The sequence below is a fragment of the Larus michahellis genome, chromosome 2 (genome assembly GCF_964199755.1).
Source record: "Larus michahellis chromosome 2, bLarMic1.1, whole genome shotgun sequence".
NCBI lineage: Eukaryota > Metazoa > Chordata > Aves > Charadriiformes > Laridae > Larus > Larus michahellis.
The window spans coordinates 5,998,506-6,012,155 of NC_133897.1; the positions used below are offsets into that span (position 1 = coordinate 5,998,506).

At 47.8% G+C, this 13,650-nt stretch overlaps 1 protein-coding gene across 1 annotated transcript in view; it reads left to right on the forward strand.

Moving 5' to 3' along the window:
• Positions 1 to 13,650, forward strand: part of VILL (villin like) — a 37,463-nt gene that overhangs the window by 20,706 nt on the left and 3,107 nt on the right. Inside the window, exons 7-18 of the mRNA XM_074574008.1 lie at positions 220 to 419; positions 507 to 585; positions 1,947 to 2,045; positions 4,326 to 4,479; positions 5,511 to 5,611; positions 6,310 to 6,447; positions 7,000 to 7,158; positions 8,234 to 8,413; positions 9,118 to 9,263; positions 9,862 to 10,006; positions 10,682 to 10,870; positions 13,154 to 13,222. Coding sequence (XP_074430109.1) covers positions 220 to 419; positions 507 to 585; positions 1,947 to 2,045; positions 4,326 to 4,479; positions 5,511 to 5,611; positions 6,310 to 6,447; positions 7,000 to 7,158; positions 8,234 to 8,413; positions 9,118 to 9,263; positions 9,862 to 10,006; positions 10,682 to 10,870; positions 13,154 to 13,222 — 1,659 coding nt within the window. The remainder of the gene's footprint in view (positions 1 to 219; positions 420 to 506; positions 586 to 1,946; positions 2,046 to 4,325; positions 4,480 to 5,510; positions 5,612 to 6,309; positions 6,448 to 6,999; positions 7,159 to 8,233; positions 8,414 to 9,117; positions 9,264 to 9,861; positions 10,007 to 10,681; positions 10,871 to 13,153; positions 13,223 to 13,650) is intronic.

Genomic DNA, 13,650 nt, shown 5'->3' on the forward strand with positions numbered 1-13,650 from the left:
AGCAACTGTAATAAGCAGTATTTTCCTGAGAGTTAGTTAATAAGTAGGCATTATAGGCACATCCCTTTTTTTAATAGCTAAATTTGGAGGACACTAGAAACTTCAGAGACTTGTGGTCGTCTGGCTTGGACTATTGGTGCTCAGTCATTGCTCTAGGTCTGAGGCTTGTGGAAGTCACTGTCTGGATCAGGACTTACCCCCTGGTGATCCTTGTTGCAGGGTCTCGCGCTGGCTCGCAGCATCAGGGACAGCGAAAGAGGCGGCCGCGCTCAAATCGGCATCATTGACAACGAGAAGGACTCCCCAGACCTCATGCAGATCATGAAGATGGTGCTGGGTGAGAGGCGCGGGGAGCTCCGAGACGCCATCCCAGATGCGAAAGCAGATGAGCTGCAGAAGGCGAATGTCCGGCTCTACCAGTAAGTCTGGGGATGGGCGCCAAGCCCCGTCCTTTCTCACAGCGGGCACTGTATAGCCTGACTCCAATCCGTGACTCTGTCTTTCAGTGTCTATGAGAAGGACAACGACCTGGTGGTACAGGAGATAGCCACCCGGCCCCTGACACAGGATCTGCTCCAGCATGAGGTGAGAGAAAGCCTTCAGCCCTTACAGTGAGAAAAGGATGCTGTGGCTTGCTTTATTTTCATCCGAGCACCTGTTTTAATGGGGCACCCTATTTCCTGAAAACTATCAGCCCTCCCATCCTTCATTTTGTCAGGTGTCCTCTGAAAACAGGACAGCTTGGCCCTGCTACAGCCTCAGTGGCTGGAGGTAGGTGGTGCATTGAAGCTGCTCTAACGAGAGATGGCAAATCAACCTTCTCAACCAAGGGTGATATTAGCTTGGCAATCAGATTCAAGGAGAGCTGTGGGCCAGGAATAAATTCCAGATGGAAATAAGTCTTCTTAATACCTGATGTTCTGGGACAGCCCTCCATCTGCCGAATTCAGAGCAAATAAATGCTCTGCTCACAAAATCATGAAGATAGATATGTTTTTCTGCTGTAGCAAGTGACTGCTCTGTGACCCACCCTGGAAGGACATTCCTTACAGACCCTCTGTCCAAAGGCTTTCAAAAAACAGAGGCTTTCCTAATACTGGTGGAGAATTGCTCATCCTTAATTTTCTGCAGTGCAAACCAGCTTATTCCAAACCAGCGTTGCACTGGAAGGCTCCAGCTCCCTTATTCACGCTGGTGTCAGCCTCGTTAAAGCTCAGTCTCCTTTTACAGGCATGGGAAGCTTTTGCTTTTCTTGTCAAAGCTCACTGTGAAAAACGAGAAGCCTTTGGTCACCCAGCGGGTTGTGAGTTTGGAGCACCAGCTCTCTGCGGCAGAGACAGGCTGCCTGGCAGCCATCTCATCCCGCTTGGGTTTGGGATCCTACCGCGTTCACAAGGATGCAATGCTTTTAGCTCCAGACTGGGGACACAAAAGAGTCATACGGAAGATGTCTAACTTGAATTTTTCCTGCTCCTTTAGTAGCAGATTTGGCATAAATGAGCACCACCACCAGCAGTGCTGAGGGTGATATTTCAGCGTAGATGTCCCCTTGAACCTTTCAGGGCTGGTGTCTCTGTTGATTTGGGAACATCCCCCATGAAACAGTAATGGCCAGTTTTGAGCAATGCCTAGGAAAAATGCATATTTTAACTCACTACAATTAAAGGGCAGCTGCCTGGGTCAGGTGTGCTTGCAAAGCCAGCATGCCCATGAACCCCCTCACTGTAGGGCTGATGGTAGTTGTAGTCCATCTATGAACCGCAGTAAATCCATCCTCTGCTGCCTCTTCTAATGGTTGCACCAGGGTTAGAGCTCTGCAAGGCAAGGAACTGAGCTAGGTCTACATCTAGTCTAAATCTTCCACAAGGGTCCAACCTGGGTAGGCTACAAATGAGGACATTTGCCTGCACAGAGTTTTTTACGTACGCTTTTTTGTTTCCTCTCAGGACTGCTACATTTTAGACCAAGGTGGTTTTAAGATTTATGTCTGGAGAGGAAAAGCCTCCAGCCTGGAAGAGAAAAAAGCAGCCTTCACTCGAGCTGTGGTGAGTTGTAATGCAGTGCAAACAATGTTGTGGGAGGTTAACTAAGTGCTAATCTAGATCTGACCACTAATTACAATTAAGTGTAGGTCTTGAGGAGCTGGCCCGTGTAATAATAGAGAGAGAAGTTAAACGTCTAAGGAAGGGAGGTGTGATGACGTAAATACAAAATTGTTAGTCACCAAATTGCACTAGAACTAAGACCTGCCACTAAAACTAGGAAGAAATTCATTAAAGAAAAGAAAATATGACAGAAAATTCTTTGTTACACAGTAAGTGGTGGAATTCTGGAATTTGTTGATTCAGGGCATGGTGGAGGCAGAGAGAGTATCTGTAGGGTCCAGATGGAATTAGACAAATTTGCCGTCACCAGGTCTGTAAACCTGGTATTTACAGAATCTGTAAATTAAAGGAGCTCTCATATCCTCTCTAACATCCAATATTGAGGATGCTGGGGAGAGGGGAGGGATCACACTGCAGACAGCCACCAGGCTCACATGTGCTCGTTAGACAGCACCTCGTAACGGCACTGTTCCAGGCAGTGCAGACCACTGCTCTGACCCTGAGAAGCACCTCTTGTCTTCCAAACCAAGTGGGGAACTCAATTACTTGGGCTGTCTGGAAAAGCCAGACTTCGTATGCAGGTGCTACAGGCCCCAACCCCAAGTCCATTAGGGGCAGCAAGTCTTTTTCACAATGCCAATGGGCCTGAGCCAGGTTCTGCATGTGAATTTGAAGATGATACAGGGCTCTTCCACTGGGTAGAAAAGGATGTGTTAGTAACTGCTACTAATTCAGATGGCCAACCTGAGGCAAGACCAGGGCTCACGTTAAGGTAGAGCATGTCACCGTAGCGCCCTGGCACCTCCAGATGAGCTGCCATGCAGTTATTTTTTGGCAGAGCATGCCTCAACGCTTCCTTTCAGAAACAATTAGCCCCAAGGGAGCCCGTGTGAGTAAAGCGTTTGGTAGGTTTTTTACAGGTTGGCAAGTTGAAGTGAAGGCTACAAGGGAACGTAGCTTTTAATCCGTTTACTTATGTGAAAACCATAAATGTCCTCATCTTCAGTGAGATCTTACTAGGAAATAGTGAACTTCAGTGGCCCCACCTTCAATAAGGTCATGCCTGGAGACACCCAGCTCCAATGCTGATTGCAGCTATTGTTTGCAGCTATTGTCTCGGAGAAGAAAAGCTTAGACAAACTTTGCCTTACAACTCCTCTCGCAGTCCTCAATGCTCTTTTCAAAAGCTTAACTCAGATGCTTTTTAATAGGCAATCAGCTCTGCAAATTCTGGCCCTGAGCTACACGTGTGGAACAAAAGATATCTCTTTCTTTCAGTGTGGCAGGTGGGAGGGATGGGAAGACCATCTGCTCTGCTTTTCCCTGGGGGGAGTGTGTGGCTGCAGTATGTACAGCAGAAGATGAATGCTCAGAAGCCCACAATCAAGCTCTTTCCCTGAACCACGGCTGTACCTCCAGGTCATCCTGGAGCCTGCTGAGATAAACACAGAGCACTTCCCAAAAACCGCGCAAGGACTTTGGCATTGTAGCAGAGCACAGATAATTTTCTTCCCTCTCATATTGTATCAAGCACCTCTGTTGAAGTAGCCTTCTAACTCGACAGTGGCTCTATTGCAAAGAAATAATTTGGTTTTAGGAAAAAATACAGGAAAGAAAAATAGACATTTCTGAGAATTTAGTCCGTTCAGAACACAGCTCATGCTCTGGGGTACTTAGCTGCCTCCACCCCTTCACTGCCTTGGCATGCATGCTCTCTAGCATGCTACAGGGAGGACAGTCTCCCTGTTTTAGAGAGGGACAAAAAGTTTGGAGAGAAGCAAAGAACTGCACTAGGTTCTCAGGTCATGGGCAATCATCACTGCTCCCTCTCTCCACGCCTTGATCCATCACCAGAAGCCATCTATGGACCTGTATGAGATAGAGCAGGAGGCCTTTCATTGACCCACTGAGTGAGATTTTCTTCAAGACTAAGGTGCCATGTACACATTAAGTTTAGGATTTGATCCAGACGACCAGCCTCTAGGGGCAGGGTTCAGTCTCCTAAACACAGAAATAAACATGGTCACTACAGTAAGAGCTTGTAGACACCTCTGTTTATAAGTCTGAATGTAAGTCTTGGGGTGAATCCTGCCTTTGGTCATGCCACTGTGTTCAGTGGGGCATGTTCACTCTTTGGGCTGGCTCAGGTCCACATCCCTCTTCTCATATCTGTAAAAAGCTCCGTGTGTCCCCCCTAATGTCCTTTTCCAACACCACTAGGGTTTTATCCAAGCCAAAGGCTATCCTTCATCCACCAATGTTGAAGTGATCAATGATGGAGCAGAGTCAGCCATGTTTAAACAGCTCTTCCAGAGATGGACAGAAAAGAACGAGACACAAGGGTTGGGCAAAGTCTACACTACTGGCAAAATTGGTGAGCATGTTTCTCCTGGATTTGGATTTCCTACCTGTGCTAGGCAACAGCTGAGGGAACATCATTCACATTAACTGTCTCTTGCCTTCAGTGTCTTGAAAATCTAGTGCACGTTCTTCTCATGCCTTGTATTTTCCACCTTCTTCAGTAGATGCAAAGGATTCAGGAACCGAGCAGTGTTCAAAACTGCTGAGGCTTCTTTTACAAAACAAACTTCCACTTATTCCAAATGGGAGAAGATCACTCTTGCCTGAAAAATTGTGTACAAAAATTCACACTTGCCGAACTTCCTAATTTTCTTTATAAAGGGCTAATGATGAACCTGGTAAGGGAGTGTTGAACAATACTCTGCTTTCATTTACACTGGCATCCACCCAAGGTCCTCCTGACGTCAATGGAATTATTCTGTATTTACACCAGTGTAAGCGGTGCCTCGATTTACCACGCTGCTGAAGTGAATATTGCAATGCATTAACCCCAAAGAGTAAACAATACTGAAGAGAGAGAACTTGGGGATGAACGATGGGATGGTAACAGAGATGCTGAATGTCTCCCTCAATAATAGCTTCAGGGCTGCAAATCTCTTTCCCTTGCAAGTTGTCTCTTTCTCTCCACTTCTGTCTCTCTCCATCCTGCCCATAAATGCACTCTCTCTTTACCATGAGCTGCAGAAATGTAACCATTTTATTTCTGAAAGCAACATTTTAAAAGGAAGGGAATATGTATGGATTTGGAAACCAATTATGACTTTTCAGTCAGGAGACAACTAATATTTTTACCAGCCAGCCATCACTGGAACGTTCTATATGGCCCATTGCCAGCCTGTAACAGATCAACACTGGGGTGGTATGAGCTCTTGAATATTCCAAAATCAACATTGGCTTGCTGGTGGCAAGACGTGGCTTCATGCAGCCATGGACCAGGTTTTTCTCATGTGTATAAAGATTGTGAGTGCATGAGGGTGATGCAGACGGTTGGTATGTTATTGTGCATTCACTGGGTTCTTGTTTTTATTCTGCTGGTGCGTGCAGCCAAGGTGGAGCAGGTGAAGTTTGACACCACTCAGCTCCACGCCAGACCGGAGCTAGCTGCTGAGCAGAGAATGGTAGATGATGCATCTGGAGAGATAGAGGTGAGAGAGCTCCTTTTGCTGATAGAGGATGCAATAACCAGCGTGTTTCCAAACGTCCCTGTGTTTCCACACACACCAGCTGTATGGAGCTGTGAAGGTGTGCCCACCCACCTACCTTCCCCAAGGAAGCATGGCTGCAGCCAGACCACACTGCTTGTGAACTCCAACTAATGCAGCAGTTACAGTAGCTCGGGGGTGTTTCTCCTCCAACCCATGACCAGTGGAGCAAAGCAGTCACCAAGCTGACTCCTCTCCTGCCATGTGTGTGGGTCATGAGACAGATACAGTCAACTCCCTTCTCACGCTGTCTCCCAGTTAGGTCCATATCAACCAAACTTGCGCAGAGCAGAGGCTCCTCTCCCATTCTGGTGGCCTCCCATAGCTGGCTGATAGAGGGGTTGTGGGACTGAGGGACCAGGAGGCTGCTCCTCCTTGAGGGCCACCAGCTGCAGAAAGGCTCTGAATGGCACACGTAGTGTGGCAGTCACTGGAGAGACCTGACTTGGACAGCAAGCACTTAATCAAGCTGGAGGAACATAGACTGGCATCCAGGGGAGAAAGGAAGGGTTCTCCTTCCAACTGAAGACCTGAACTTCAGTGGTCTGCTGGCAAAGGGGCTGTGCTCTGTCTTCACGTTCTGACTCCTGGTGTCTGACTTCTGACTCCACTGCTGCTCACGAAAATGTTTCTTTCGCTAGGTGTGGAGGATTGAGGACTTGCAAATGCAGCCAGTAAATCCCAAGACATATGGGCAGTTCTACGGGGGTGATTGCTACCTGGTCCTGTACACCTACCTGAGATCAGGCAGGCCTCACTACATCCTCTACATGTGGCAGGTAGGTCAAACCAAACAGAGAGGACTGTGCTGTATCTGCTGGAAGCCTGAAACTGAAGGAAGCAATTAGATGCAAAAATCCCAACCCAAGCCTTCAGAAGAACTCACATGCCTTTTGCTCATCAGTTGAATATCCCAAGCTGTGCTTTGTAGGCAGCACGGACTCTCCGAGCCCAATCTGGCATCAGACTGAGAGCTAACAATTTCATCCAGAAATAGTGAAGGATTACGGGGCTTAGAGTGCTGAGGTCAAACTTTGCAGTCTGTCAGATCTTCCCTTAAAGCCTCAGCTCCTGGAGTCACGTGAGTATACAAATATCTCTGCTTTCCTTGTTAAAGTAAATTTACCTCCCCTGGAAAGCAGAGAAAATCTTTGAAAATGGGATGTTAAAGTTGCCAAAACCAGATTGAAGTGAAATTTAAACAGCTGGTAGTTTTAACGCTGATCTCACGATGTTGTATGAAGGGCTTGGGATTGGCAAGATGTTACATCGTGCAGAGCTTTATGCCCTTCATCTCATCGCATAGCGTGTGGCATCTGTCTCTTCCCCAGGGTCGCCATGCCTCTGTGGATGAAATCACCGCCTGTGCCCTCAATGCCGTCGAGCTGGACAAGAAGCATGGGGACGAGGCAGTGCAGGTGCGCGTGACGATGGGCAAGGAGCCCACACACTTCCTGGCGATCTTCAAGGGCAAGCTGATCATCTACGAGGTAACACGGCTTTGGGTGCGTGGGCAATGGAAGGTGCAAGCACCAACCATGGCTCAGCAGTTGCAATGGAAACAGTCCAGAAAAATCGGCTGATATTCAGGAAAGGAGCCTGCCAGGTCTGCATGGGCTGGCAGATGGAAGTGGTGGAACATTTCTACTTCCCAAGTTGTATGAACACCATATGTGTAAACACAGTCCTGGACTGACCCAGACTCAGCTGTCCACCCCTGAGCTCCAGCGTTAATGTGTGATGTTCTTTCCAGCTCTACCCCAAAATATTTTGCAGAGTTACAGTAAGACAATCATCCTATGAATTACAGATACCACTATCCAGAGACAGTCGTCCAAAATATCCTACAAACACACAACTCGAATTGTCCCTGCCTGAATTTTATCACGTTAATTACTAACCCACTTCACCAGCTGCTTTGGCTGTCACCATCTGCGGTGGAGACATTGCAAATGGCTGGGGGAGAGGGGAATTACCCTCAGCTCTCAGTATTGGTCCCACCATAGGGCTTCCATGGCAGATGTTCAGCTAAGCCGAGAGCAGCTGGAAATCAGAGTCCAGCTGCCTTGCCCAGTTTACATGGCAAATGCTTTGCAGACACTAAGATCTTCTCACATTGAATATGAGCATCTTGATGGGAGCTGGTCAAGACTCAGAGTAATCAGGGAGAAATGTGGAAGTTATGCCATGTGGGTTTTATTCGGACCTGGAACCAGAAGGTATTTGGATTTCTTTCCCTGCTCTGTGCAGGACCATGGTCCATCGTTGCAGCAGCATGGAAGGTTGTGACCCCAAGAGCCTTCTTCCTCAAAAGGAATAGGCTGCCCAGGGAGGTGGTGGATTCACCGTCCCTGGAGGTGTTTAAAAAAAGGGTAGATGGGGCACTTAGGGACATGGTTTAGAAGTGGCTTTTGTCAGGGTAGGTTAAAAGTTGGACTTGATGATCTTAAAGGTCCCTTCCAACCTCAGCGATTCTATGATTCTATGATTCTAAAACCAGTTGAACCCTGGATTTGCACACCCTACTTGCCTCCCAAAACCAACCTTCCCTCTGTTTCCCTGCAGGGTGGCACAAGCCGGACTCAGAAAAGCATGCCCGAGCCAGCGATCCGCCTCTTCCAGGTGAGAGGCACGGATGAGATGAACACAAAGGCCACAGAAGTGCCAGCCCGGGCCTCCTCACTCAACTCCAATGACGTTTTCCTGCTGACGACCAGCCAAGTTTGCTACCTGTGGTGCGGGAAGGTGAGAAATTGCTGATGTGAGGCTTCAGTCTCCTACCTCCACTGAGCTGTGTAACCTTGGGCATGTAGACCATTAATTCCAATGGAGGAAGGAGCACCCCGGAAAAGGTTCTCTCTGTGGAGGATTAGCAGTAACACAGCCCTCTCTATATAGAAGTAACCCATCTGGGGCTTCACCTCACCTCATTTCAGATGTTCGTATGACTTTCAGACAAATAAAGTACCCCAGGTTCTCCACCTGTAAGAAATTTGCCAGCATTAGAACATATTCATTTATCCTCTTTTAGTCATCTGCTTCAGGATGAGATGGTAGATAAAACCAAAACAGAAGGGTCGCCCGGAGAAGTGGTGGATGCCCCATCGTTGTAAGTGTCCAAAGTCAGGTTGGACAGGGCTTTGAGCAGCCTGATCTAGTGAAAGATGTCCCTGCCCACGGCAGGGGGGTTGGACTAGATGCTCTTTAAAGGTCCCTTCTAACCCAAACCATTCCATGATTCTATCAGTTGTGCCTTAAATGCCATTGGCTGCACTGAATGTCCCTTCAAGGACTAGAAATGGATTCTGAGAGATCAGCTCATGTGGGACCCTCAAAGGCATTCCAGCAGGTCTAAAACTTTCCAGAGGAGGGCATGGCCAGCTTTTCCCCACCGGTAAGTTTTGCCACTCTGCCCCTAACTCCACCTCAATCTTATGTCCCGAATGCAGGGATGCAGCGGAGATGAGAGGGAGATGGCAAAAATGGTGGCTGACATCGTCTCCAAACGGGACAAGCACACCATTTTGGAGGGACAAGAGCCAGCAGAGTTCTGGGAAGCCTTGGGAGGCAAAGCACCTTACGCCAGTGAAAAGAGGTAATAGTAACCTGCTTGCTCCTCTGGCCTTGGCCAGGCAACACTAAGCAACCACACTGAGATGTCTCTTTCATAGGTTTTGGGTCAGGCCTTCTGAAGTAGGAGCTGTAGATCCGAAAATCTGCAGACAAGGATGTGCTACACCCTCTTTTCCCCACAGTAAATCCATTCCATATCTTGTCGTAGGGGCTACATGAACCACATGCTCCATTTCCAGCCATTATTAGCTTTATGGGCAGCCCCGGAAGATTTATGAAACTAAGCCTGATTTTGAACAACCTGGTTTTCTCCAGTCCTCTGGGCCAGCGATGTGTTCCTTTGCAACCACCGTGTGGCTTTCACCTGACAGCACAAGGACAGAAGGGTTCTGCCTTTGCTGTCTTTGGGTGGAGAAAAAGTTACCTTTAAAAATTCTTAAAATGATCCGAGAATCCCCTGAGACCTAACATTGCCTGACTTTCAGGCCCTCAAAGGACAATTGCCATGTTCCCACCTCTTCCATCAAGGTCATGGCAAGTAGCACCAGGGCCCTGAATAAACCACGAGGGAAAGGTTTCCATCTCTCTTGCTTTTTCTTTCCCTGCCATGCATGAGGAAGGTTTCAAGAGCAAGTCACACACTACCAGCCTCGCCTCTTCGAGTGCTCCAACCAGACGGGGCGATTCATCATGACAGAGGTGGTGGGCTTCTGCCAGGAAGACTTGGACGAAGATGATGTCATGCTGCTAGACACGTGGGAAGAGGTCAGCACTGACTACCCCTCCTCTTCCCCTCAGACGTATTTTCAAACAGGTTGTGGCTTAATTCATTTTAATCCATCATTCAGCATGAAATCAAGGGCAATAAACTCTCTGTCCCACCTCAAAATCCTTCATGATGCTCGGTCAGACAAGCATGTGTATGTCCAATCCTGCTCACCCAGGTACAAAACACGAGTGAGGTGGTATTGCTAGCCCTGTTTCACAAAGGAGGGAACAGAGACACCTGGTCCATGCCTTGCTCCAAGGCAAGATGAGCTGGACCTGCTCCAGTCTTTGCCAGCTCATACAAGGGGGTGGCACCCAGAAACCCTCCCCCTCATTTCCCAATGCAGATGGTGAGGACTTGCTTTAGACTATCAGAAACTGACTCCGAGGGGTTTGCTTTCTGAGGCCATTTGATTTTTTGGCCCTGTGAGGATTGGGTTTAGCTACCTTGAAGCATGGGAGAGCTGTTTTCTGAAATATTTATGCTTTGGGCCTGTCTCAAAAGCAAAATCCTTCTTGCCTGGGAGGAAGTCTGCAATCAAAATCCCAGGGGACTATTGGGAAACAACAATTCCTGTCTTATCTCTGCTTCAGTTGGCAAGGCTGAACAAACAGCCGTGCCTGTACAGGTCCTAAGTACTCACCGGTCTTCAACACCATCTCTCCTTGCAGATTTTCCTTTGGGTTGGCAAAGCCTCCAACACCTACGAGAGGAACGAGGCAATTGCCTCGGCTAAGGAGTATCTCAAGACCCATCCAGCAGGGAGAGACTTGGCAACTCCGATAATACTGGTGAAGCAGGGCTATGAACCCCTCAACTTCACAGGATGGTTCAACGCTTGGGACCCCTACAAATGGAGCGTAAGTTGCTGGAAAAGCCCCGTGGTGTGCACACGCGCTCAGTGATGCTTCAGGGGTGTGATTGGCAGCAAGCCATAGCCTCTGTGGTGCACGGAGCAAAACCTTGCTATGACATGTCCTGAGCTTCACGGCTTCCTGGTGCTACCTGAGCAGCTTCTGCTCCTTTGCCAGCAGAAAGTACCTGTTTGGTGAAACTGAGGCTTTTGCATATATAAGTAAATGTGCTTTAATTCACCATATTCACAGTTTTATTTTACAAAAGATAAGGTTCCACATCAGGTTTATTATTTCAGCCAAAAATGGGTTGGGGCTGCTAGTAGTAGCATTAGTAGTAGTTCAGAGTGGCAACAAAATCACCCCACATCATTAAAAAAAAAAGAAAAAAAGGTTAATTTTTCAAAACACAGCCACAGAGAAAAATTCATGACCCAGCTTTAAGGGCAAACTCCAGTGAAAAGAAAGGTGCGAGCAGACAGGTCTCATCTCCAGGTTTGCAAAATGCCCATCAGAGCCCAGGAGCTCCTGAGCAATGTCACCCTTGGTCCTTACGTACAAGCCTTCTTCTCAAAAGCTGATTTACAAATACCAGGTCTTCACTTTTTAGAAATGGAAACTTTCCTGAGGAGATGCCTGGGAAAGGAAGAAGCCCTTTCTTTCCTCTTTTGAAGACACAGGCTTCAAATCATTTCAGGAGTATAATGTGGAGCAGAGATTTGCTTGTGTGGCCAATGAGTAGGGGCTCACCACATGTTGTCAGGCCGGCATCTCCAACTCTGGTTGTGCACAGCGTGGTTGGGCGGAGGAAGGAGCAATGCACTTAACTCTAGGCAGACCATGGACCAGCTGGTCCAGCCGGCCTCGGGGCTGGGTGCCGCAGCACAGAGTGTATTAGGAGTAAAGGACAATCCTGGGGGGGCTTTGGTGGTTAATGGAGACAGTGTATTGGTTCATAGCAAACAGACAGGTGGAAGCAATGCTGCCAGGCTGTGCACCTAAATTCCTGCCACCCGATGGCACTGGTGGGAACGGTTTAAAAAAAAATAAAACCAATAAAAAAAATAATAATAATAAAAAAAAGATGATGTGCAGCTGGGAAAAAGCTCAGCTCCCAGGTGGTGTTCTACCAGACCCTTCCCCGGTGAGATCACCCCTTCCATGAACATCAGTGTTCGGCCAGTTCACAAGAAATCCTGTCTTCTGGTTGCCCATAGGGCTGTGAGCGAAGTCCCGTGCTGGAGGTGGGACAGCTGGGGAAGGGGCGTGACGGTCCCCAGGAGACTTCACACTGCAGGAAATGTCATACAGAGATATTTTTTTTCCTGTAGCTGGGTTTGCATCGTCTTTCTTTGCAACCGGTGTGGTGGTAGAAAGCCTGCCTTGACAGCCGGATTTGGACGGATAAGACAGCAATTCCCAGAGCACTGACCCTTAAAACAATGTTGATGCTTAGAACAAAGGTCAAAACTTGTTTGGTTTTTTTTTTTTCCTGAGGAACTGCTGAAAAACAAGGATGCAGCTCATAAAATATGTGCCTCTCCAAATATCCCCTGCAGGCAGCTTCAGCAACTGCAGACAATCCAAACTGTTGACATCCCAGAAACATCTGGGGTGTGTGTGTGTGTTCATTGCTCAGTTTTGGGTCTAAATCTGTTTGCTCTGCAGTCCATGTGTTTACGTTGTTTGTTCTTGTTGGGGAACTTTGTTGGATGATTCTGTTAAGAACTGACATCTCCTGGCTGCTCAGGAAAACACAGTCATCAGCTTTGCTAATACATCTAGTGTATTCCTTTTTTTTAGGAAATAAGAGGTAGCTGGTGATACGTGGTACCAAACTACAAGAAGTCAGGGATTGAGGCTTTGAGAAATCTGTTGCTTTAGCTAAATGAATCAGGGAAGGGGGGAAAAAGAAAGGAATATAAGTTTATCCCAAATTTTCATGCTCTGAAAGATTCTTTTAAGATTTAAAAGATTTTGATCCAGTGGTAAATATGATTTCTCTTTATTTGCCTTCTGCTCACTGAAGTCTTTAAATTTCCTTTTTTCACCTGTTATTGTACAACTGCAAAGGCTAAAGTCCATTTGTTTCTTTGCTTTTGAGTGAAAGCTCTGATTCTGGCACAGTCTCCTGACTCCAGGAGCTGGGGATCATGGGAGGCAGCAGCTGCCACCTCAATGGGCATCGCCGGCCTTTAAAATTTCTGTGGTCTCCTGACCCTGTTAGAGACCAGGACCACGTGCTAATTAAAGGCTGGCTGCGCTTCTTACAACCCTCTTTACCTTTAGGATGGCAAGTCCTATGAGGACATGAAGAACAGCTTAGGAGACGTGTCGGCTCTTTCCGAGATCAAAGTGGTAAGTTGCTTCTCGACCATGTGGGTGGGAAACACCTGGGTTTAGACACCACCGTGTCATCCAGCCTGTTTGCATGAAGGAGAGGACACAATGGTCAGAGCAGGCGTGGGGACCTCAGGCTGCCAGGGTCAGAGCTGCGCTCTCCTGTGGAAGGCAGAGGGAGACACGATTAATAACCCCTATGGTATGAGTAGTCTGCAGTGCTGTGGCCCCTGAGAACCGAGACAAGGGGCCCCTGGTCAGGAAGAGCACAGCCCAATGGGGATCCTACGAAACATGGAGGAAACAAGGTCCCAACAGTCCCAAACGTGATGGTCACACAGGCTCAGTTCTGCCCTGGACAGGGGCAGGAGGAAGGCTGGAAGAAAGTGGCATGGGCTTTGAACCAGGAGAGATGGCACATCAGGGAAGGGTACCTAGGTAATTTA